This window comes from Danio rerio, chromosome 7 (assembly GCF_052040795.2).
Source record: "Danio rerio strain M-AB ecotype USA chromosome 7, GRCz13ab, whole genome shotgun sequence".
NCBI classification, from domain to species: domain Eukaryota; kingdom Metazoa; phylum Chordata; class Actinopteri; order Cypriniformes; family Danionidae; genus Danio; species Danio rerio.
In genome coordinates this window covers 9,595,931-9,623,504 of record NC_141027.1, presented here as the reverse complement: position 1 = coordinate 9,623,504, position 27,574 = coordinate 9,595,931, and the positions used below count along the sequence as shown (strand labels likewise).

At 34.2% G+C, this 27,574-nt stretch overlaps 2 protein-coding genes across 12 annotated transcripts in view; one reads left to right on the top strand and one right to left on the bottom strand.

Annotated features, from left to right (window-relative positions):
• The window catches only part of pcsk6 (proprotein convertase subtilisin/kexin type 6), an 884,625-nt gene that overhangs the window by 255,994 nt on the left and 601,057 nt on the right, over window positions 1–27,574 (bottom strand). The window lies entirely within an intron of this gene.
• The window catches only part of lrrk1 (leucine-rich repeat kinase 1), a 198,839-nt gene that overhangs the window by 43,199 nt on the left and 128,066 nt on the right, over window positions 1–27,574 (top strand). For all 11 annotated transcript variants that reach the window (XR_015495050.1, XR_015495048.1, XR_015495051.1 and 8 more), the window contains 4 exons: window positions 3,305–3,471; window positions 18,663–18,834; window positions 21,442–21,621; window positions 22,693–22,841. Coding sequence is in view for 3 of the 11 variants with exons in the window: in XM_087260147.1 (XP_087116273.1) it covers window positions 3,305–3,471; window positions 18,663–18,834; window positions 21,442–21,621; window positions 22,693–22,841 (668 nt within the window). In the remaining 8 variants the exon portion in view is untranslated. The remainder of the gene's footprint in view (window positions 1–3,304; window positions 3,472–18,662; window positions 18,835–21,441; window positions 21,622–22,692; window positions 22,842–27,574) is intronic.

The window sequence follows — 27,574 nt, the reverse complement described above, 5'->3', positions numbered from 1 at the left end:
TTTTGCATAGATTATGGTAGAGACATTTTTCTTTTTTCCTATGATTACAGACATGAGCAGGAACCATTAAAATTAATTACAGCACGCTAGACCACACAGAACCTAAAAGGTACACTTTCAAATTTGAGTTTATAAAAAAAAAATACAAAAAGTTTCTCCAATACTATTTGTTCCTGTTAGTTTTAATAATCAGAGGAGAAATGAATTTAGTTCTGCGTTAAATGGGATCATTTTGACCTGCAACAGGAAGTTCATTGCTGTTTCTAAATCATGTTGCGCTGTGTCTGTTAGATCCGCAGATCGCATACACAACACTGGAGTAGAGAGGGTTAGGCCTATTACCTGCTCTTCACACACACAAAGTAGGCCTACCTAAAACGAGAAATAAATGAGAAAAGGCTCAATAATAAATTTGGACAGATCCTCAACGCACTAATCTCTTTGTGCTAAAAAGAGAAAATCGCTTGCGAGTGGGATGATGGCAACTTTATAAGCATTAATAGCTGAATTAATATCAAAGAAAAACAGGATATCAGTAATATGGGTATATTTTGGTTTTAAAGTCACAGACACCAAACAAAAGCAGGTATTTCCTCATGTTGTGTTTTTTTTAATAACATGTTTAACATGTTTACAGAAAGATAATGAAATATTATTTGTGCTTGCAGTTTGCTGTCGCGAGAAATGAGTGTTTCATTTCTGAATATTTACAAATAAATTTGAATAAATGTTTAGCTTAAGTTAATATCTTTTCAGTTCCTTTCTAAACGAACACTCCCTGCATTTTAGCTGTAAGAAGCTACAATACGAAAATTTTGAGCTGAAGCTTGACTATGAAATTAAAATAGAAAATCAAACCGAAATTGCAATATCGGTCAAAAAAAATCACAAGTAGTAGTAGTAGTATATTTTCCCCAAATCACACAGCCTTAATGTCAACTGTTTTAAACCATTCCTGAGTGCTGCGTTTGCTGTTTTTAGGTGCAAAGATGCTTAATGCTTGAATGCCTACTGATTCCGCACATGTGGTGAACATTTTGCTGTGAAAACTGGTCGCACTACAACAATTTCATGCACTCGCACAAATGCTCCCAAATATATTTTGAGGTCGCATATAAAATTTTGGTCGCAATTTTGAGCCCTGAGATATGGTTGCTAAATAAAATAGTTGTAAAAAAAAACCCAACAACTTAACAACAACAACAACAACAAAATACTGTAGTAACAGTATGACAGAATTTTTGCAATTTTTAAAACCTTGATTTTTCTAAACCACGGGAAACCTTGAAACCGGTTATCTTTCCATAGCTTGTCCAGATTGTGTTTTCCAGATCAGGCTGTTCATGTCGCAACGTAAAAATATTACACACTTCCTCAGTAAAGTGCGTCAGAGCACGACATGGTCTAAAGCAGGGGTGTCAAACTCAATTCCTGGAGGGCTGAAGCCCTGCAGTTTAGTTTCAACCCTGCTCCAACACACTTACCTGTAGGTTTCAAACAAGCTTGAAGGACTAAATTAGTTTGATCAGGTGTGTTTAATTAGGGTTGGAACTAAACTGTGCAGAGCTGCGGCCCTTTTGGAACTGAGTTTGACACCTGTGAGTCTAAAGCAAGAAATACATCGCCAGCCGGGGCAGTTATGTAACATGATAGGCATACTGAACTGATCCAGTATACTGAGCACGTGAGCTACCTGAAAATGGTGTGAAAACAGCATTCTTTAGGCAGCTGTGTGTGTTATCTTATACTATATAGTTTAACTGTTTAAAATGCCGATTTTGGAGTGTCAAATTGCGCACCTTAATCGGAATCATTTGCTGGCTGTTGCTTCAGTGGGACCATAATCTGATGGAAGAGAAGTCTTCTTTCACTACTGTATTGTTCTTAAACAGAGAAAACATTTTAAAGGTAACTAAATCTAAATCTTGGACCTTGTTCCTGAAATAAAAATGAGCAATAAAAATGTGTGAAGCACCTGAAGCAGAAATTAAATTAATTTGAATATATTTTGGCTATTGTAGATATCCAGGAGTTTTCAAATGTACTTTTTTTTTAACCAAAGAGGCTAGAAATATCTGAAGGATTTATTATTATTATTATTATTATTATTATTTATAATAATAATAATTATTATTATTTCTAATTATCATTATTATTATTATTATTATTATTATTATTATTATTATTATTGCTATTTATTATTATTATTATTATTATTATTATTATTACTATTATTTATTATTATTAATATTAGTAGTAATAGTAGTAGTAGTAGTAGTAGTGGTAGTTTTTATTAAAATGTATTATTATCATTATTATTATTATTATTATTATAATTTATAATTATCATTATTGCTATTTATTATTATTATTATTATTATTATTATTATTATTATTAATATTAGTATTATTATTCTTAATTATTATTAGTTTTTATTCATATTTATTATTATTATTATTATTAATATTATTTATTATTATTATTATTATTATTAGTAGTAGTAGTAGTAGTAGTAGTAGTAGTAGTTTTTATAAAAAAATATTATTATTATTTATTATTATTATTATTATTATTATATTTAAAAAAAATTTTTTTTTGTGGAATTTGCCAAATTGTGTCTGAGGACAGTTCAATGTGCTGGACAGTTTTTTTTTTTACTTTAAAACTTTAACAGATTGCTATTTTTTCCTAATGATATAGGATGTAATATATTTGTATTTTAAAATTTAGTCTTGTTTTCATTTTTTTATTGCAATTTTTAGGAAATATTTAATAAGACTTACTGTCTGACAACTTCCTGTAAGTCAATGGAACGCGGTGGCTCCTTGCGCCACCTGGTGGCTATTGCGTGAAGCACAAATGTTTTTTATGATGAAAAGCTTTTATAGCTGCAGTATTGCGTGTGACTGCGGTTGACAAATTGCAGTATTGTGCGTGCAGAAACGCGCATTCTCAGTAACCATGTCTGTATCATGAGTTTGTTTTTGCGCATCATGAGTACCTCCATCAACTCAATATATTCAGATCTTTCCTGTCTCACTCCCACCCTCGAGTAGGTGCTCTTTACATCAAAGTTAAATGTGTAAAAGCGCAGCTCCACAAACACACACACGCACCAGTCCAGAGGGAAAGGCATGTGAATTCTTTATGAGGCTGACCTGATTCCCGGCTGCTCCTGCTCCTCCAGTATCTGGGGCTCATTTCCCATCGTGGCGTCTATGCTTTAGCATGAGCGTGCGCTGAGATTCCCGCTCTTATACTGAGGGTTTTGTTTGTTTGTGGTGGGCTATGCCCCATTCGCAGGCGTTTCGGAGATGGGAGCCAAGCAGTCGGCGGTTGGCAGCGTTCCCTTGAGTCATTCGCCCACGCTGAAGAACATCCAAGAGGCCTATACGGATGGCGAGGACCAGAGGGCACGGCAGCTAATCCGCCTGTCCTGCGAAAATAGCGGTGGAGTGGCACCAGATGGGGTGAGTTTAACCATTCTCTTATTTCAATTTACAGCAAAAGGAAGCTGGTGGATTGTGCAGTTTACCTGTGAGTGTTTTTTTTAATGCTACTGTGGTGGTCTGGCACCAGATGGCCTTTATGTGACATCATCATAACAGTGTTGTTTAATAATGTCCAGATATGCTTGAACATAATGCCGAGTGGCTGAATCATGCCAACTTGGGCATTGGAGTATGCAGGCAGCATTGTAACATGCAGGGTTGTGTTCTGTTCAGTTTTATTTAAAATGTATATTTTTTTTAATGCATTCAATCTGTTCTGTTTTTGTATATATCATTATTTTAATTATTTATTTACTTCCATTTATTCACTGACTTGTTTATTTAGTTTCATATTTACTTCATGTTTATTTACCTACTTGTTTATTTTATTTACTTATTTATTTATTTACATACTGATTTATTTACTTATTTACCTAATTATTAACTTAATTATTTACTTAATTCATTTACTCGCCTACTTATTTACTTAATTTTACTTTATTTACTTTTTTGATTTAATTGATTTACATATTTAATTTATTTATTTACTTATTTTATTTATTTATGTACTTATTAGTTTGTTAATTTAGTTATTTGCTTACTTATTTAATTTATTTACTTATTTACTTACCCATTTACTTGTTTATTTATTTACCTATCTACGTATTTACATAATTATTTACTTTATTCATTTGCTGATCTACTTATTGTCCTATTTTTACTTTATTTATTTATTTACTTATTTTGTTAATTTATTTAATTATTTACATAATTATTTACTTTATTCATTTGCTTATCTACTTATTGTCATAATTTTACTTTATTTGTTTGTTTATTTATTTACTTATTTTGTTAATTTATTTACTTATTTACATAATTATTTACTTTATTTATTTGCTTATCTACTTATTATCATAATTTTACTTTATTTGTTTATTTATTTACTTATTTAATTTATTTATTTACTTATTCACATAACTAATTACTTTTTATTTTTTTATTTACTTTAGTTAATTTTTAACTTGGTTTATTTATTTACTTATGCATTTACTCTGTGTTTACTTACCTAGTTACTTATTTGTTTACCTGCTTATATACTTATTTAATTAATCTATTTACATATGAATTAATTTGATTATTAATTAATTTATTTATTAACTTATTTACTTTGTATTTACTTACCTATTTACTCATTTTATTACTTGCTTTATTTATTTATTTGTTTACTTATTTAATTTATCGATTTATTCATTTATTTATTTATTATTTCATTTACTTATTAAATTATTTGTTTATTCATTTAATCATTTACATTATCCATTTACTTAACAGATTTTACTTTGTTTACTTCATTTATTTATTTACTAATTTAATTACTTATTTACCTTATTGTTTACTTTATTTATTTACTTCAGTTACTTTTTCACTTACCTATTTACTTATTTATTTACTCGCTCATTTATTTACTTTATTTATTTAATTTATATATTTACTTATTAATTTACTTACAAATTTATTTACTTGCGTATTAACTTTGTATTCACTTAACTATTTACTTATTTTTTACTTATTTAATTGATTTATTTATTCATTTACCTTTTTACTTTAATAATTTGTTTAGTTACTTATTTACTTATTTATTTGCTTATTTATAATGGTGGACAACATCGGGAAAAAAAACATGGTGGCTTCAGATTTATACAGCTAAAGTAGTTTTTAATGCTGTTTTTAACTTAATGAATCTTATCATTTTAACTTATTAAAAAACAAAATCTGGTTTATTCAGTTCATTGTCTGTGCTCCTTTTTATCTATTTTTTCAGTTAAAACACTCCCCTTCCTAACTCTAACTAGCACTTAATTCTCTGATCACAAAAAGTTCCTCTGTATAATGAGCTCTTATATGTATTGCCCCTTCTTGTTAAATTACTGAATGCCTCCTCAATTGTAAATCGCTTTGAACAGAAGCCTCTGCTAAATGACTACTGTAAGTGTAATGTACTTAGCAGCTTTCTCTGATGTGTGTGTCAGTGAGTAAAACGTGCGCTGAATACATACTGCAAATAAAAACCCTTGATACTTTTGACACTAAAGAGGAAAGCCTATTAACACCAAGTATCACAGCTTTGTTCACACTTGCTGCTGAAGGTTTTCACTATGTGTGAGAAATACAGTGCACACACATTAATAACCGGCTTTCACAACAGGTTTTTAAAATTGGTCTCGGGCCTCGTCCTCAAACGTCTTTATGCTCTGTGCTTATTTCAGTATTTCTGTTCAAACATGTTTCAGCCTGTAAAATCTGCTCTGCTGGCCTGAACAAGCAGTCAAACAAGATCTGTGATATAATGATTTATATCTAGAGAGACACTTGGGTTTAGATTTGCAGATGAAGTTGCTTTTTTCTCCAAATGCGGAATAATAGACGGAAATAAATAAAGAATCAGCTTTATTTGTGTATAGTTACAGTTTTTCTCAGTCGCTTTGGTGCATTTCTCACAACACTATTTACATTTGCTCAACAGGTAATGCATTTCTCAAAACGATTAGTCATTTGTGCACATCCTAGTAGCAGTTTCTCATTCCTTCCAACACATTGCAGATGCTTTTGGACGTGCATCAAATGCTTTCATACAACTCTCTGCTGTTTAAAACATTAACATTTGATTATGTCATGTCAGTCAAAATGAACTGAACTTGTGAATGCTGAATAGTCATTTCATATAAAACTAATAGTCCTTATTTAATTACTTGAGTCATTACATACAAAAATGTTGAACTAGTTGTCAAAATATGTCTAGCAAAGTTCATAAAAAAAAAAAAAATTTAAATCTTTAAATTTAAAAAAAAAAAATAAAAATTTTTTTTAATCTTTATTTGCCTGAAAATGTCTCAAATTGAACAATTTGATGAATGATTTACAGACCTGTTTATGTTGTAGGCTCAGTTCGTTGTATTTTATTTTATTTTATTTTATTTTATTTTATTTTAATACTATTATTATTATTTTTATTTAAATGTTCTTTTTTATGATTTATGTATTTTTTATAATTTTTAAAATCTTTTTTATTATTATTGGTATTTATTATTATTATTATTATTGTTATTATTATTATTATTATTATTTACTTTTTTATTTTGTTATATTTTATTTTACTTCAGTTTTGTGAGTAAATGTTGAGGCTGCATATTTATATGACCGTCATCTTCACTGTACATATTTATAACAAAACAGAGCCTATAACATTACTGCCTCCTTTCATTTTCATTGAAAATACAAAGCATACCCTCTCTTTCGCTTTTTAATCATCAATAGTGGCCATTATAACAGTATAACGTACAATAAGTTTATACATTATAGGAAATAAAGGCAAGCAATCAGTCAAATGTGCGGAATCAGTGTACCTTACATAAATTAAGAGTGCTTTCACACCTAAACTTTTGTTTCGGAGCCTGTCTCGTTTGCCCAGTTAGCACGGTTTGTTTGGCATATGTGAATCCAGTAATCACGCTCGGATGCGCGCCAAATCAATCGTTCCGAGATTGCCTAAATGAGGTGATCTCGGCTCGATTAAAACGAACTCGGGAGCGGATTGATTGTAGTGAGAAAGCGATATGAGCCGAGCGCGGTTATATCACAGTGTATCATGGATATACATCATAGGCATATATACGGCTATATGAAAACAGAATTATGAGTAGGGCGGGAGGTCATTCCTACTGGTAAGTGTGCGTTTCATGGTAAAGCCTATGTGCTTATTTCACGCGGCCGCCATTTTAAAGAACCAAAGCGAGGCTGCGGTGGGAAGAATCCCGGAAGTGTAGGACGAGCACTGTAAACATTGCAGTAACATGCCGTGTACTATAAACCTCCAGCTGTTGCCGAGATTTCAAAATGCAGAAAATGGTGTAACCATCACTTTAATATTATTTAGTAAGTTTATTTTAAACAATTAAAAGCAATTTTGCATCAAACAACATCACAATCTTAGTGATACGCTTAAGTGTCCTACTAGGCTTCAGCTCATGGCACTAGTTAAACACCGTGAGGACGCTTTCCTGCTTCAGCCTATGTAACCCGGTGAGTGATAAAACACTGCAGTCCTCTGTAGCACACCCTCGTGTTGTCTGTATTAGTGTTGTCCTGGTACTGAAGTTTTAAACCCGGCTATTTCCCCGCTAACATGGAAGCGCTTCTGAGCGCGGATGTCTCGACACGACTGATCTTCACGGCTTCCGTCTCCGTGTATCTGTGTTTGGTTTGCACTCAGTTTACTTCTTCACCCAGTGCAAACACAGATACACGGACTGGAGCGCGAAGCAGCCGTCAAGATCAGCCGAGTCATCAAGCAGATCGCTTGGCTCGTCTTTGTTTGTGCTCAGTATACAGCGGTGGGTGAACTGATGACCTTCTCGGCCAATCACAATCATTTCTGTTGAACACGTGAACACAGTGGCAAATCAGCGCTGTTTTAAGAAAGCCATCAACATTGCCTTAAATGTTAGTGCAAAATTGCTGTTTTTTCTTTTAATTCAGTATCGTGCCAAGTCTAATGTAGTGAAAGAATCAGTTTATTAACTCGAGTTTGATAAATGACATCTTAAACGTGTGTTTGGGAAAGAAAACGTTAGCTAACTAGTGCCATTTCCCTTAACTGATTTGCCTTTTTACATTCACCATTCATTCAGAACGGACCTTCGGGTTACCCGGTAGGTGGAGAAATGATAAATTTGTGTCACTTTCTCTTCGCTGATAAGATATACAGCCAGCTACACAACATTCCTACGGAACCCCGGAAGGGACGTAGTGGAGGAGAAAAAAATTGGCTGGGTGAAAAAAAAAATTATGGGTGAAAGAAAAAAATGGGTGGGAGGAAAATATATATTTCTAAGTTTTTGCGTTCTCTCGCAAAATTTTGCGTTCCCTCGCAAAGATGTTTTGCGTTCCCTCGCAAAGATGTTTTGTGTTCCCTCGCAAAGATGTTTTGCGTTCCCTCGCAAAGTTTTGCGTTCCCTCGCAAAGATGTTTTGTGTTCCCTCGCAAAGATGTTTTGTGTTCCCTCGCAAAGATGTTTTGCGTTCCCTCGCAAAGTTTTGCGTTATCTCGCAAAGATGTTTTGCGTTCCCTCGCAAAGTTTTGCGTTATCTCGCAAAGATGTTTTGCGTTCCCTCGCAAAGTTTTGCGTTATCTCGCAAAGATGTTTTGCGTTCCCTCGCAAAGTTTTGCGTTATCTCGCAAAGATGTTTTGCGTTCCCTCGCAAAGTTTTGCGTTATCTCGCAAAGATGTTTTGCGTTCCCTCGCAAAGTTTTGCGTTATCTCGCAAAGATGTTTTGCGTTCCCTCGCAAAGTTTTGCGTTATCTCGCAAAGATGTTTTGCGTTCCCTCGCAAAGTTTTGCGTTATCTCGCAAAGATGTTTTGCGTTCCCTCGCAAAGTTTTGCGTTATCTCGCAAAGATGTTTTGCGTTCCCTCGCAAAGTTTTGCGTTATCTCGCAAAGATGTTTTGCGTTCCCTCGCAAAGTTTTGCGTTATCTCGCAAAGATGTTTTGCGTTCCCTCGCAAAGTTTTGCGTTATCTCGCAAAGATGTTTTGCGTTCTCTCGCAAAACTGTGTCTCCACAAACACTTCCTGTTCACTTTATTCACGTAAACCCTCCCGTTTTTGCCGATATTCTTCCGTATTTTACCATTCTACCCCACTTTCTTTACATTACTGTGCGTCGATCGTCGACTTTCCTATGCTACCTCTGAACCAGTGAATGCATGTATAAGCGCTGACTGACAGACGCGCTCCATACAATAAACTGATCCCAGATCAGCATCGTACACGCCATTTACAGAGGAGCGGGTATATGTTTAAACAGACAAATACACTGATAATATGAAACATGTCCGTCCTGTATGTTTTATTTTAAACTGTTTATTTTCTCTTAAATGAGCACAAACAGTTTCTAAAGTAATGGACTGCTTTCATTATAGATCTGTGCATTCTTACAGAGACACCTCTGTTATCAAACTAAACAAAACATGAGATTCATTTGCTGCGCACTTGTTTGATAACAGAAGTGTCCCTTTAAATGGCGCGTACAGACGCTGATCTGGGATCAGTTTATTGTACGAAGCGCGTCTGTCAGTCAGCGCTTATACATGCATTCACTGGTTCAGAGGTTGCAAAGTGAAAGGCGATGATTAGCGCACAGTAATGTAAAGAAAGTGGGGTAGAATGGTAAAATATGGAAGAATTTCAGCAAAAACGGGAGGGTTTACGTGAGTGAAGTGAACAGGAAGTGTTTGTGGAGAAACAGTTTTGCGAGAGAACACAAAACATCTTTGCGAGGGAACGCAAAACATCTTTGCGAGGGAACGCAAAACATCTTTGCGAGGGAATGCAAAACTTTGCGAGAGAACGCAAAAACTTAGAAATATATATTTTCCTCCCTCCCATTTTTTTCTTTCACCCATTTTTTTTTTTTCACCCAGCCAATTTTTTTCTCCTCCACTACGTCCCTTCCGGGGTTCCGTACATTCCTATGTAACTCCCAATGATACTTCCGGTTTTCTTCCCACCGCAGCCTCGATTTCGCTTTTGAAAATGGCGGCCGCGTGAAATCAGTCTATAGTGCATAAGCCAACTGCTATGTATGAGAGTCTTACCTCTGATTTATACTTGGTGACTATGTCTGTGGGTGTCACCATTCAAAATGAAAGCGAAACCAACTCCCAAAACATTCTGAAAGAACGTCATTTAGGCCGGATTTTGTTCTGAATTATGTCATTTCAGTTCTTGTTTCGATTTTGTTTGAAGTGTACCGGGACTTCAAGGCATGTTTGTTTTCTGTTCTGTGAGCGCAGTGATCTCTGATGACGTTAGAGCGTGTGGTCTGTGAGCGGTCAGTGATACTCCTCTGTAAATACTGTTACGGGTCTCTATAATGAGGTCTGGAGTGATTGATGGTGTGACTGTAATGGCTTCTAAATGGGCATCAGTTAACAAACACTCATCTGATCCTCTCATCATCACATTAAACCCGTTCAGTCGCAGGCACAAACAAGTTGTTATTGAGCTGAGTGGAGAAAAAAAACACACAAAAAATATGTGTTGCAAATGTGTTCCAATAAAACTGTATTCAGAAAGGTTGCATACTGAAAAGTGTACACTGCATAATGTTTTTATGTTCAGCATCGTTGTCACTTGATATTATTTCACTGCATATTTAATTAGTAAGTAAAAATTGCTTGTTTAACTCAGGTTAATTCACGTTTGATGTGGTAGACTACTTCTAAACTAGTACAAAAAATGATGAATGTTTTACACAAAACTAGAGTAAGAGTTGCAGAAAATTTTTTTCCTTTTTATATTTAATTATTATTATATATTTATTTATTTTGCTTTGTCCATTTTTAAATATTTTCCTTTTTCTAGTTTTACTGCTTTGCTAAATGTATAAATATAATTTGGATCATTTAAGAAATTAGTCATGAGCAGAAATGATGCAAAGCGAGGTAAAAAAACAGAGCTTAATGCGGAAGATTATTGTTGTTTTTATTATTAACCATAAGCACTCTCCGAATATCCAGCTTAGCCTAAGCTCACATGATGATTTTGATCTGTCAGTAGGGGCAACATGCTCCAAAAACATATTTATTTTTTGTTTTTTAATTTTATTACTACTATTATTATATTTTTATTTAATAAAATCTTTTATTATTTGTTTATTCACTTTTAATTTTTTTAAATTAATTTATTATTATTATTATTTATTTTTATTATTATTTTATTTTATTTTATTTTACTCCAGTTTTGTGATTTTAAAAAATTGATCAAATAACGTCTGTATAAAAAATAATACAGAAAAAAACATTATTTTATTGTATTGTATTGTATTTTTTATTTATTTAATTAAATGTTTTATTTTATTACTATTATATATTTTTTTTAGGTAAATTTTCTTTTTTATGAATTTTTGAATGTATTTTTATTATTTTTTAATTTATTATTATTATTATTATTTATTATTATTATTATTATTATTATTATTATTATTATTATTATTATTTGCTTTATTAATTTGTTATATTTTATTTTATTTTACTCCAGTTTTGTGATTTTAATAAAATTGAACAAATAACATCTGCATTAAAAATAATATAGAAAAAAACAATATTTTATTTTTTTATTTTTTTATTTATTTAATTTTATTTTTAAATTTTTGACTATTTTTTTTTATTTAAATAATTTTTCTTTTTTATAATTTTTATTTATAATTTTTTTTTTAAATTCGTTTTTTATATTTTTTTTATTTTTATTATTCATTTTTATTATTATTTTATTTTATTTTACTCCAGTTTTGTGATTTTAATAAAATCGGTCTAATAACATTTGTATTAAAAATAATAGTGTGTGTGTGTGTGTGTGTGTGTGTGTGTGTTTAATTTTTTTTTGTCCATAAGTTTTTATTTTGCATATTTTGCAATTTTACTCCATTTTTACCTTTTTTTTCAATTAGATTTTCTTTATGAAATTATATTCATTCATTCATTTTCTTGTCGGCTTAGTCCCTTTATTAATCCGGGGTCGGCAAAGTGGAATGAACCGCCAACTTATCCAGCAAGTTTTTACGCAGCGGATGTCCTTCCAGCCACAACCCATCTCTGGGAAACATCCACACACACACTCATACACTACGGACAATTTAGCCTACCCTATTCACCTGTACCGCATGTCTTTGGACTGTGGGGGAAACCGAAGCACCCGGAGGAAACCCACGCAAACGCAGGTAGAACATGCAAACTACACACAGAAACGGCAACTGAGCTGAGGCTCAAACCAGTGACCTTCTTGCTGTGAGGGGACAGCACTACCTATTGCGCCACTGCTTCGCCTGAAATTATATTTATTAAATAATGTTAAAAAAACAAAATGAGTCCAGCTTTATTTTACTTTCTTCTAAATAAAATAACTAAATTTGTTATTTAATCATGTTTAATTAACATTTTTATGTATTTATATGTAATACATTTCTGCATATAATTTGCATATTTTAGCATAATAGCTTTTTTTTTTAAACAGAGCTTTAAATAAAATGCTAAAGGCAGTTTCATATAGTATAAGTCTGTAAAGCTACAGTACTTTTGAAACTATGTATATGAATAATAATGCCTGAAAGATTGTTCACTGGGTTGTGGGTTTCTTGCAAATTTTGTTGAATTGAATGCCAACTCATTTGCAAGTTAAAAAGTGTCACCTAAATGACTAAATGTAATATAAATGTAAGTATTGTGCATTCTGCTTATTGCATACTATTTTATACTGTTTCATTGTAAATCTCTGCTGAAACTTGTGTATGCAACTATGCATGTCATTCAGGCATTCAGAGCAAATGTAAACTTTGACATGCTGCAGAAATGGTAGTAAAATAGTCTTGATTTAGAGATGAGCGGAAAAAGAGGAGGATTTGAGTGTCTGTAGGCCACAGCGAGCCAGGATAAGAATGAGGAAGTGAAGACTTGCATTTAAAATCAGCTTTCTTCTAATGTCTCAACAGCTAAAATTACCTCATATTTGACAAGTGAAATACTTTGTAGCATTTAGTGGAAAAATTGATTACTACTGGTTATTATTGACAACATGTGGGAATACTTTGTTGAAAAATGTATGTAGTGTGCTGGACTTTATTTTCAGTGTTAGTAATCTTTCATTCAATCTAAAAACTCACTCATTTTAAAATAGATCTCAATATTTTAGGTTTATATCTAGTTTTAGCTTGGTTGGTTCTTTAAACAAGTGCTGTGTTATCTTGTAAAGCACTTTGGTCAGCTCAGTTGTATTTAAACAGTGCTATATAAATAAAGAAAGAAAGGGCAATGAAGAAATAATGTCACCCATATTTCCTAAAGGGCTCCTATTTTACCCTTTTACATGATGTAAAATAAGTATTTTGTCTCTCCAGAATATGCCTGTGAATTTTCAGCTCAGAAAGGGTTAGGGTTAGGGTTAGGATCATTTGGTATACCCTGTGGAAAATGTCAATTTTTAGGAGTGAGTTGGAACTGTTTTGCACCTGTGCCTTTAAATGCAAATGAGCTGGTTCTCTCCGCCCACTCTTTGGGCTTGTCACTACAGAATGAAAAACTGTTAAATAAACACCTAAAATGTTTAAATTGACAGATTTTAAGCCATAAATTCTCTACATTTACAACAATATTTGGGACATAGCTGTCTCTAAAAACGTTTATTGGGAAACTTACACCTATACATAATAGGACGCACAATATATCGGTTCAGCATCGATATCGCAATTTGTGCATCCGCAATAGTCACATTGCAAATATCTGCAATGTTGAATTGGGATTATATTTGACCAGGGGCCACAGTTCAGAACATAGTCAGGCCAGAGTCAATGGAGTTTTTTTTACCATAATAGAGCAAATGTTTATAATTTTCATGTTTTTAAGGCATGTGACTCGTTTCAAGAGCATTCAGGCACTAGGAATTGTACCGTTTGAAAGAGCACTCTGAAGCAGATTTTCATTCAGCATGTACATTCATCTTTCTCTCTATCCTGACTAGTCTTCCAGTTCCTGCTGCTGAAAAACATCCCCACAGCATGATGCTATTATTATCAGCCTGGTGATGAGCGGTGCCTGGCATTTACTCTAAAGAGTTCAATTTGAGTCTCATCAGAACAGAGAATTTAGTTTCTTATGGTCTGAGAGTCCTTCAGATGCCTTTAGGCAAATTCCAGGTGGGGAGTGTCTTCCGTCTGGCCACTCTACCATACAGGCCTGATTGGTGGATTGCTGCACAGATGGTTGTCCTTCTGTAAGGTTCTCCTCTCTCCACAGAAGATTGCTGGAGCTCAGACAGAGTGACCATCGGGTTGTTGATCACCTCCCTGACTAAAGTCCTTCTCCCCTGATCATTCAGCTTAGATGGCCGGCCAGCTCTAGGAAGAGTCCTGTTGGTTCCAAATATCTTCCACTTACGGATGATGGAGGCCACTGTGCTCACTGGAACTTTCAGAGCAGCAGAAATGTTTCTGTAACCTTTTCCAGCCTTGTGCCTCCTCTCTTGGAGGTCTACATACAATTCCTTTGTCTTCATGCTTGGTTTGTGCTTTGACATGCACTGTCAACCCTGGGGCCTTATATAGACAGGTGTATGCCTTTTCAATTCATGTCCATCAACTGAATTGACCACAGGTGAAGCTGCTGAAACATCTCAAGAATGATCAGTGGAAACAGAATGAACCTGAGCTCAATTTAGAGCTTCATGGCAAAGGCTGTGAATACTGATGTACATGTGATTTTACAGCTTTTTTATTTTTAATAAATTTGCAACAATTTCAAAATTTCTTTGTTTATATTCTAATTATGGGGTGTTGTGTGTAGAATTCTGAGGAAATAAATGAATTTAATCCATTTTGGAATAAGGCTGTAACACAAGAAAATGTGGGAAAAAATTAAGCGTTACTTTCCGGATGCACTGTAATTCCTTTGGATTTGTTCACCAATGTTTATAAACGTAAAGCTGAGCTCTTTTTTATTTTGTTTTCTCACTATTAATCCTATGGGTTATTAAAGAAGTCTAAAATTAGAGCCCACAATAAAATTTCACTAGTTCAACTGTTTTGAACTTGTATTAGCTGTAATATGTGTGAATTTTATGCATATATTAACTTTTTAATCCTTCTGCAATTTAATTTGTTTACTCCGTACACGAACATACAATAAAAGAATTACACTATGTATTATACGTTTGAATTAATCTGTTTTTATAATTTTATATTTTTATATTTTAATATAGATTAAGCCGAAGTAAAATGAATGAATGAATGAAAGGGTTCTGGACTGCTTTGTTCACTCTGCCTCTGGACTGGACTGTGTATTATATATGTTAAACTAATTTTTTTTTTTTTTACTTTTCGTATTTTTATATTTTGGTATATATATATTTTTATAGAGCTTCAATATAATGATAATACCGTGTATTATGATAAGTTCAGTAATCACAAGAAATTTGATATCAGAATAATGTGCACACACACACACACACACACACACACACACACACACACACACACACACACACACACACACACACACACACACACACACACACAGACGGTGCACTACAGTACTCTACACTGCTGTTTTTAATTACCTGTGATTAGTTACAAATATTATTTCAAAAGAAATTGAAACTCCAATGGTGTGTTAAATTAAATAATTGTGGCATTAAAGACATTTATAAAATGACAGAAGATTTATGTTTCAATTAAATGCTGTTCTTTTGACATTTCAAATCTTACTCACAGAAGGCTGTTAATAATTCAGCTTTACATTCAAAATGTTGTTAATAAACCAGTCATTCTCTATTGTAATATTTCACAATATTACCATTTTACTGTATTTCGATTACACAGTCTCGGTGAGCAGAAGAGTATTTTTTTTAATCTAAAACATGACACACTTGACCTATCACAGACCTCTGAATGACACTAAAAACAAACCAAAAACAAATGTAAACTTTCAGACGGTGAAACGTCTCATTTAACAAGGTGAATTACTGCCACCTAGTGCTGATTTCTCTATAACACACCATCAGCTTGGGACTAAATAGCCATCTAAAGCAGGGGTTCCCAAACTTTTCAGGCCGCGACCCCCAAAATGACAATGCCAGTGACTCGTGACCCCCAATATCCTCTGAGGTGGTTATAAATACAGAAACCTTGCATGCAATGGCACACACACACACCAATGGACCCAAGTCTATTCTTCTTTTATTTTTTTTTATGTATGAGAGCTGTAAATGGGCCACAAAGTTTAACCAGGTGTTATGAAATCTGCTGCATCTAACGCTGTTGCTGTGTCTTTAATACAATGCAATTACCCCAGGGGTTGCAATCCAATAGAAGTAGTAACTATAAGCTACTATAGTAACTATTTATGGTATAAACGACAATTTTTTTTTCTCTTCAGAAGGTTATGTATAAAATATGGTAATTCTTATGGTTTAATAAAAATAAATAGATTTTTGGAAACCACCAGGCGACCCCCCCTTCATTGTCCCGCGACCCCTCGGGGGGTCCCAACCCCCACTTTGAGAACCATTGATCTAGAGCAGGGGTTCCCTAACTTTTCAGCCCACGACCCCCAAAATAACAATGACAGTGACTCACGACCCCCATTTTTCAATGTGGTTACACTGTAAATATAAACCTTGTAGACACAACTATAGGCATGTATAAACATGAACACATTGACAACACATAAATGCAACAGTCTATTAACCATATATATTTTTTATATTCATTTATTATTTTATAATATAAAAAGTAAAGGCTGATGACTGATTTTTATTTGTTTATAATAGATAATAATAATAATATAATAATAATTTTGTTTTTGTTTATTTGTATGCTGTTCTTTATTTATCACAACTATTAACCTCTGTGGGTTATGAGTAAAATATGGTCATTCAAATAGTTTAATAAAACTTATTTGAGTTTTGGAAATCACCAAGCGACCCCTTGTCATTGTTACACGACCCCCCAGGGGGTCCCGACCCCCACTTTGAGAACCACTGATCTAGAGCAGTGGTTCTCAAAGTGGGGATTGCTTGCTGATTTCCAAAACTATTAGAAATACCATATTTTACCCATTACCTACAGAAGACTCAAACCACAGGTAGCCTTGTGCTGCAAGCATTGTGTCCATAAGTGAGGTGAATGTTAAACAAATGAGTAATTCAAAAATGATATGGTTGTTAGACTGTTGCATTTTTATGTGCATTGTCAATATACTCATGTTTAAACTCAGCGGCCACTTTATTAGGTACACCTTACTAATAACGGATTGAATCCCCTTTTGCTTTCGAAACTGCCTTAATCCTTCGTGGCAGAGATTCAGCAAGGTACTGGAAATATTCCTCAGAGATTTTGCTCCATTTTGATTTTGATATTGATGTGATAGCATCTCGCAGTTGCTGCAGATTTGTCAGCTGCTCATCAATAAAAAAACGAGTGGTTATTTCAGTTTCTGTTGCCTATCTATCAGCTGAAACCAGTCTGGCCATTCTCCTCTGACCTCTGGCATCAACAAGGCATATTTTCTCTTTTTCGGACCATTTGCTGTAAACCCTAGAGATGGTTGTGCATTAAAATCCCAGTAGATCAGTTTCTGAAATACTCAGACCAGCCCGTCTGGCACGTTCAAAGCCACTTAAATCATCTTTCTTCCCCATTCTGATGCTCGGTTTAAACTGCAGCAGATCGTCTTGACCATGTGTACATGTCAAAATGCATTGAGCTGCTGCCATGTGATTGGCTAATTAGAAATTTGCATTAACGAGCAGTTGTACAGGTGTGCAGATGTGTGTATATAGGCCTATGTGTGTGCACCACTGTCTGCAACATTTGTAACCACCTCTGAGGATAATGGGGGTTGTGAGTCACTGACATTGTTTTTTGGGCTTCGCAGGTCCCCATGTTTTTATTTAGCTTTATTTTTTTTTATGTCATTTAGTTTTTTTAATTTTGTTTTTATTTAATTTTACTTTGCTTTTATTTTATTTCTTATCTATAATTATATATATTTTTAATTATATATATATATATATATATATATATATATATATATATTTTTTTTTTTTTTTTTTAATTAATTAATTAATTTTTATTTGTTTATTTATTTATTTTTATTTGTGTATATTTATCTTTATTTAACTTTATTTCATTAGATTTTTTTTACTTTTGTTGTCTTTAACTTTTTTATTTCGCTTTTAATTTAGTTTATTTAGATTATTATTATTTTTTTTTTTTAGCACTGTAAACTATGAAAATTCTGACAAATTCTGTGCACTTCAGAAACCTGTACTACTCTATATCTTGTGGAAAGGGGCATAAGTGTTTTTTTTTAATTTATTTATTTATATGATTTTTCTGTATTTTTAATCAATTACCTGCTGTTTTTGAGAGCATAATTGCCCTTTTTGGCACTGTGGGCTTCAGCTAGCACATTTACATATATTAAAAGACCTCTGTGTTAAATTGAATTGAATACTAAGATTTTTCTGTATTTGATTATTATGAGAGCATAATAGAATTTTTGGCACTGTGTGATTTTTGCTATCACCTTTACATTAAAATAATGTTTTTTGTTTTTGTGTAGCTGGAGCTCCTGTGTTTGGCAGCTCAGAATGGAGACCTCGACACTGTTCGGTTTCTTCTGCAAGAAGCAAGAGTTTCGGTTCCACAGGAGCCCAGTGAAAAGAACCCAGCCGTTCTAGCAGCACATCATGGACATCAAACGGTGGTCAGAGAGCTGCTGGACTCCATACCACGTGAGTAAAAACTAATTCACTAAACCCAATGTGTGAAACTAAGGGCTAGTTTGAAGAATTCATTTCAGAAAGTGAATCAAGCCAAGAATTGGAACATTTGTAATTAGGGCTGCACAATATATGGTTTCAATATTGATATCACAATTGGTGCATCCACAATAGTCACAATGCAACAAATATTAAGCCTGGATTATAATCACAGTTAATTAATCACAGCATGTAAGATTCAACTATTTGAAAATCTAATCTGAGGGTTCATAAATGTAAATAGTACATGTTTAAGTATCTTTCAGATGTCCAATTTAAGCTATTAGTAATGCATATCATTAAGCAAAATTAGGTTTTGATACATTTATGGTAGAACATTGATAAAATGTCTTCATGTAGGATGATCTTTACTCAATATTCTAATGATTTTTGTGGTCCAGGGTCACATTTATTTATAAACTGATGTTAACAAAATGAATAATAGTTAGATGGTAATATTCATGAGGAAAATATTAGACTTTTATTTTAAAAATGAGCTGTTTTTGTCTTCAGGATGCAGATCTGTTAACTAAATTTTTTTTTTCTCGCTAAACCATGCTGATATTTGCAGCAAAACAAACATGCCTAAAAGGACCCCGCCCCTTTTTGATATCATTGCTTTAGTTACTAGACATGCCCTTTACTGATGAGTTATGTTTAGGAAGCTAATTTATTTTTTAGCTATTCCTACAAATACATCTTAAGACTTTTAGAATACAACTTTTTGGGTCTTTTAAATTATAAACTGATGTTTATGAAATGTTATTTGAGGATAATGGCAGCATTTAACCCTATTTATGGATCTGTTATGCAAAAGTAATACAGATAATAATGGTATTGTAATATACATAAGGGAAAATCAGGCTTTTATTTTGAAAATTATCTCTTAAGGCCATCAGCAGTTCTGTTAATTTATCGGTTTTTAGCCAAACGATGCTGATATGTGAAGCGAACAGCCAGACGCTGCCCCTTTTTGATATATTTGCTGTAGATACTAGACACGCCCCTTTCTGCTGATTGGCCGAGTGTTTTGTTTGGGCAACTAATTTTTTTGGCCAATGCTACAAATACAGCTTAAGACTGTTTATAAATATATTTATAAATAAATAGATGTTTATAAACAGTTATTTGACAAGAAATGCAGTATTTGAACCTCTTTATGGATCTGTTATGGAAAGCAAATACAAATAATAATGTGATAGTAATAAAAAAGGAAACGGAAGACTTTTATTTTGAAAATTTCCAGTTTTTGTCTTCAGGACACAGATCTGTTAACTAATCAGTTTTTCACCAAATGATGCTGATAGTTAAAGCAAAACAAACATGCTCAACATGTCCCCGCCCCTTTTTGATGTTTTTGCTTTAGTTATTAGACATGCTCCTGATTGCTGATTGGCTGATAGTTTTGTTTGAGAATCTAATTTTTTTTGGCTAATGCTACAAATACAACTTAATACTGTTTTGTGGTCTTTTTAATTATAAACTGATGTTTATGAAAAGTTATTTGACAATAAATGCAGCATTTGAACTTATGGATCTGTTATGGAAAGCAATACAAATAATAATGACATAGTAATCATCATAAGGGAAATCAGACTTTTATTTTGAAAATGAGCTGTTTAGGCCATCAGGATGCATATCTGTTAACTAATCTTTTTTTTTTGCCAAATGATGCCGATATGTGAAACAAAATAAAAGGACCCCGCCCCTTTTTGATATCTTTACTATAGCTACTAGACACGCCCCTTTCTGCTGATTGGCTGAGAGTTTTGTTTGGGAAACTAATTTATTTTTGGCTAATGCTACAAATACAACTTAACAGTGTTTATAAATATATTTATAAATAATCTGATGTTTATAAACAGTTCTTTGACAATAAATGGAGTATTTGAACTTATTTATGGGTCTGTTATGGAACGCAATACAAATAATAATGAGATAGTAGTACTCCTAAAGGAAATATCAGACTTTTATTTTGAATATGAGCTGTTTTTGTTACTCAAGATGCAGATCTGTTAACTAATCAGTTTTTCGCCAAATGATGTTGATATGTGAAGCAAAATTAAAGGATCTCTTTTTCATATATTTGCTATAATTACTAGACACGCCCCTTTCTACTGATTGGCTGAGAGTTTTGTTTGGGCAACTAATTTATTTTTGCCTTTTGCTACAAATACATCTTAAGACTGTTTATAAACAACATAAGACTGTTATATATAACAACATAAGACTGTTATATATAACAACATAAGACTGTTATATATAATATATGGTATATATTATAAAAATATTTATAAACTGATGTTTATGAAAAGTTCTTGACAATTAATGCAGCATTTGAACTTATTTATGGATCTGTTATGACTTTTATTTTGAAAATGAGCTGTTTAGGCCATCAGGATGCAGATCTGTTAACTAATTATTTTTTGCCAAATGATGCTGATATGTAAAGCAAAATTAAAGGACCCGCCCCTTTTTGATGTCTTTGCTTAAGTTGTTAGACATGCCCCTTTCTGCTGATTGGCTGAGAGAGTTATTTGTGAAAATATGAGTTCTTCTTGTGCTGCGTTTTTTCTTCAGGTCCGTGTGTGCGTAAGGATCTGCTGAACTGGATGTTGGCTACGGCGTCTCAGCAGGGTCATTTAGACGTGGTGAAGCTCCTGGTTCAGACGTATAATGCAGACGCAGACGGCTGTGCTGTTCATTCAGGAGAGTTTGCCATCATCACCGGTTTGCCTCTGTATGCTGCGGCTCAGGGAGGTACTGAACATTAAGAACGGAAATTTGAAATTTGTGTTGCCTGTTCATTTACTAAATTTTTAAACTTTTGAAACTTAAAAAAATAGTCAAATTGACATGAAAAGTTAAAGAAAAAAAAAAAAAACATTCATTCAGATCATTTGATCCCTGATTCATATTGACTAACACATTGAACATTACATAAAAATTGTAGCACTTATTGTTTTATTAACTTAACAGTAATGGAAGTTTATAATTTAAATATAATGATCGTTTTAACCATGTTTTGCATGTTCAAGATTCTCTTGTGTTAGCTAGTGTTTGCGTGATGTACTGATAAAGATATAATGATAATGTTACTGATATTATACTGTTTGATTTTGGGGTTAAATTCATTGAAACCTTTTATAGTAATGTTCAGTATGTATATATATATATGTATGTATGTATGTATGTATAAAATATATATATATATATATATATATATATATATATATATATATATATATATATATATATATATATATATATATATATATATAAATTAAGTTTATTTCTATTTCCAAATTATTTTTTGGCTAAAAAGTATCGGTTCAGGCACCGTTTTGGCACCGGTACCATTTTAAAAGTAATGATTTAGTATCAAAATAAACCCAAACGCTACCCAACCCTACTTAAAACTACTTCAAACTTTCAAGCTTTCTCAGTGCCATACACAACCTACAGAAAGACAAGTAAATGTTCAGCGTGATTTTATTAACTCAATCTTCAGAGTTTTCTGTGTGGAACTGACTGACTCTATTCAAGCTTTATAATCATGAAATTTACGTTGTGAAAGTAAAATTGTTGGCTTTAAATGTGAAAGCAGGGGAATTTTGACTGCACGTTCATGTTTCCCGCTTTGATCACACATACTGTACACACACACACACACACACACACACACACACACACACACACACACACACACACACACACAGAAAAAAAATGCACTTCCTCCACAACACACACTTCCTCTTTCAGCATGGAGGTGTGGAGTACTCAAACGAAGGTAGTTCCTGCTGTAAGTGTAGTGTATGTGTCTCCACTCAGGGAATAAGGAGATTGCGTGTTTTCTGCTGGACAATGGAGCCGGTTTCTCCTCGTACACACTGATGGATCACGCAGACTTCAGTCGACAGCTGCTCAGAGAGAGACACCTGCAGGACAGAGACACACCTGCGGACGCCAGCCTGCAGCAGGTCAGAGCTTTCTATTAAATATTACTGGCTCATTGTTAAAGGTGACCTGTTAGGCCCCTTTTTACAAGATGTAAAATAAGTCTCTGATGTCCCTAGTGTGTGTGTGTGTGTGTGTGTGTGTGTGTGTGTGTGTGTGTGTGTGTGTTTCAGCTTAAACTATCCCACAAATAATGGTTTACAACTCTCAGAAACTTTTGAGCTTTGTTCCAGATTGTGGCGTTTTGTTGACTGTCGCTTTAAATTCAAATGAGATTGGGCTCTTTTTCAATAGAGGGCGGAGCTACAAGTGACTGTGTCAGCATAGCGGCAGATTCAAAAATGAGACTAACGTCCTATGCTAATTAGGGAGAGAGGGTCACTAGTGGGTGAGGCTTTCCCCCTCTGATGACACGTACAAAGGGGGAAGGTCAATCAAAGTGTTTCTGCAGGCTGATTTTAGTGATTGGTGATCAAGTCCGTCTTTGTCGAGTCCAAGTCAAAACCAAGTTCCTAACCAGTGGAGTTCAAGTCAAATCCGAGTCCAAAAGGGGTCGAGTCGGACTGAAGTCTGAGCCCTAAACAGTGATGTCCGACTAAGTCTAGGAAGTCTTAAAATTCATTCATTCATTTTCCTTCGGGGGCTGCACGGTGGTGCAGTGGGTAGCATGTTCGCCTTACAGCATGAAGGTTGCTTGTTCGAGTCCCAGCTGGGTCAGTTGGCATTTCTCTGTGGAGTTTGCATGTTCTCCCCGTGTTTGCGTGGGTTTTCTCTGGGTGCTCCGGTTTCCCCCACAGTCGAAACACATGCGCTACAGGGGAATTGGTTCAACTATATTGTCCGTAGTGTATGAGTGTGAATGTGAGTGGATATGGGTGTTTTCCAGTACTGGGTGTCACGTTAGCGTGATCAAAACAGGAACAAAAACAAAAGGTGCGGATCCAAGTGCAGATATTTACTTACAGTGCAACAAACAAGGTGATCAAAATACAAAGTAACAAACAAATGACCAAACTAGAAACTTAAACAGAGACAAGGCTCAGAAACAATAACTTTACAAACTAGACTTTAGCAAAAAAATACAAGAACAAGATCAAGAAACTCGGTAGCAAGACTTACTAGAACTGGGGACACGAACGACAAGGAAGACAAACGACGCTGTGACAAACAGAGGTGAAATGGTTGTATAAATAGTCCAGGAAATTAACAGGAACAGCTGTGAGCCAATCAGTGTACGTGGACCGGGTGTAATGCGCGTGGTATGTATGAACTTGTAGTCTTTTGGGCGCTGTAGTCAATTCTCAGAGTCTGTGAACTACAGCGCCCTCTGGTGGTCACTGACCGTCATGACAACTGGGTTGCTGCTGGAAGGGCATCCGCTGTGTAAAACATATGCTGGAATAGTTGGCAGTTCATTCCACTGTGGCGACCCCTGATAAATAAGGGACTAACCTGAAGGAAAATGAATGAATGTTTGTCATTTTTATTTATTTATTATTATTATTTTGCGTGTTATTGAAATATGAAGTTATTATTATGTAATAATAATACATAATGTAATAATTATGTTTTACCTACAGCATGTTGATGTTGCTATGAAATAGAGCTGCACAATGAATCGTAAAAAGATTGCGATCTCGATTCGACCCCCTAGACGATCTTAATCCAGCATTTCTACGATTGTCAATCATATTTTCAAGTTCAGGAGAAAAGCAATGGTGGCCGCACAAGCCTGTACATTGTTTTACATACGTTGTTCAGCATAGTGGACACCTCCAAATGGTGTTGAAAAAGTCGCATGCTGTATTTATAAGTTACAATTCACCTTAAAAATGTCATTTATTTATGTAATGTATTTGCGACCGCAAATTCACACGTGACGTGAGCTGACCGTTAGCTGTTACCACAGGGAAGGAGGGCGCGCATGAACTACTTTAGTCTACTTTAGTGAACAGAACCTGCATATGCTGTGAATAACAGGTTATAAAGTTTTAAATAACATTCAGTTTGTGGCACAGAGTGATCATTTGGGATTCGGGCGGGAAGTGAACCGATCTTAGCAGTGAAAATGAAACCGAAAGCGCACACAGTGTTGCCAGATGTAGCTGACTGATTCCAGCCCAAAAAGTATCCAAAACCCGTCGAAATGCAAAAATACCCACCCAGTTTTCTGTATTCACGAAAATCACGTCTGTGACAGATTTTAAGCAGAAAATGACAGATTGTAAGCATATCTCAAACACAATACAACATCAGAATTATCATCAGCATTAATGACCAGCACAAATCTAAAGTCTGTTCAAGTCCACCATTCCTTGTCTACACAAATTTTGCATTTTAACCAACAGTGCAGCTACACAAAGCCTATTGCTGTTTTACCACATGTTTGAAAATAACAATAATAATAATAGCCCACTCATATTAACCTTTATTTTACATCTACAGAATCGTGATCTTTATTTTAGTCAAAAAAAAATTGCGATTCTCATTTTAGCCAGAATCGTGCAGCTCTACTATGAAATAGCCATAAGTTGCTAATATGCCTATAAATAAACAAATAAACAAGCAAAAAAGCAAAATGGATGGTATTACGACCCTGGTCTAGGGTCAAGGCTGCAACATAATTGAACACCAGACGAATAAAATTCACTTTTATGACCATTGGAGTCAGGTCCGTTTATTTGTCTTTTTTTCATCTTTTTCTTTTTTTAAGTGCCCAAAACGTGAAGCCAACTACTTCGGAGAGAACCCACTGAAAAATAATAAACAAAAAGTGCACTCTAACTAAACACCCCAGTGAAACTAACTACACTTAACAAAATAACAGAAATAAAAATACAAAATCTACCCCTACTGACTACGAACAAAAACAGGAGAATATATTTGCATAAATAAAAGTGTGGCGTTCAACCCATACTGCTTCTTAACGTGTACAGAATTCAATATTTACAATATCAACAAACAAACAAACCAAAAACAAAATAATAAGAGGGGGAAACAGAGCTGAAAATACAACAAAGAGTCAAAGTTTACACACCAACACGGGAAACACAATCAAAAATAACACTTAGCAGCAGAATAATTTTACAGCACACCAAACGCAAAACAACACGCCAACCAAACTCGCTCTCCCGCCCCACGTCTGTTTTCCCTTTTTTAAAGGACGCCCTGGGTCACTCCAGCCAATCCCAGGGCATGTCGTCTGTGTAACTAGGGCGGGGGCTGTAGATGTAAAGAGAGGGAGAGAGAAAGAGACAGACACACCTGCCAACGCAACAATGAGCGCCAGCAAGCTGCAGCATTCTTGAAAGTATCATCTTTTGTGTTCAACAGAAGAAAGAAACCCATAAAGGTTTAAAACCACATGAGGGAGACCTTAAATGATGAGCTATTTTTAATTTCGGGGTAAACTATCTCTTTAAGTCCTACGTATAAGAGCACCTTTTCACGTTTTTCTTTTTCAAAATCCACCAGTGTTAAAAGCAGTAGGTCACAACAAAATGCAAGTTTGCTAATCATTTGCCCACCATTCACTTGTCCTAAACCTGTTTGAGTTTCTTTCTTTCTTTTTAGCACAAAATATAATTTTTGAAAAACGTTGGAAAGGACTAGTTATTGACTTCCGCAGTAGATACAGAAACGCATTGGAAGTCAATGGCTAGCATTTTCCAAAATTCTTCATTACATATTATTTTGTGTTTAATAGAAGAACGAAACTCCAACATTGGTTGGAGCAAGAGAGTAAATGACTACAATTGCATTTTATTTTTTTTAGGATGAACTTCTACTATAGCACTTGTACTGTATGTTTTGCTTGTTGAGAAAATCAGAGCACAAAATAATCATGAATGAACTTGAGAAACTATGTTGAAATTATACTATACAGCATTGCTGAAATCCACATCATGTCTTGCAATTGCCAAGTCAGCGTTGTAACCACAGAAAAATATGTCACAAAAACAGCTTGTTATGTAATGTTACGATTGCATCAGAAAAGCCATTTGGTGCTAGTGGGTCACTTAATATACACACTATATTGCATATTGTGACTTTACTTAAAGGGACAGTTCTCCCAAAAAGCATTCTGTCATAATTTACTCATCCTCAACTTGGACTTGTTTGAATTTGTTTCTCTTGCAGGGAGCGCACCATCCATAATGTAACACCGCAGAAATTCTCCGGTAATAACTCGGTAGAAAATGCTAATGTGTGTGTGTGTGTGTGTGTGTGTGTGTGTGTTGCAAACAGCATTTGTGTGTGACTCATTGTTTCGGAAAGGCTTGAATAAACTCCACCACAATTACATGAAATAAACTTACTTGGTATTTTTGATTAAAGAGCTGTATTTCAGCTTCATCCGTGTCTGTCTCTATCACTGACTGCTGTTTACCTGAATTAACGCATGATGAGAAGCAGACAAGCATGTGGGAGTGGTGGGCGGGGAGAAGCAGCTCATTTGCATTTAAAGCCACAGGCTTCAAAAACAGCTACTCAGGCACCAAAATGGGCAGATCTTGGAGGCTATAATAAATTACCTGATGGGTATTTTGAGCTGAAAGTTGCGACATTCTGGAGTAACCAAAGGCTTATCTTGCCTTGCCATATTGTAAAAGGGGTAAAATAAGTGCCCTTTAAAACAATACGATCTTGTATTTGTTTAGTATCGACACCGACTTTGCTTTTTCTATACATCGAAGTACCAAAAATGGTATCGAATATCACTATTTTTATTGGTGTCATATCAAAGCTAGAAATT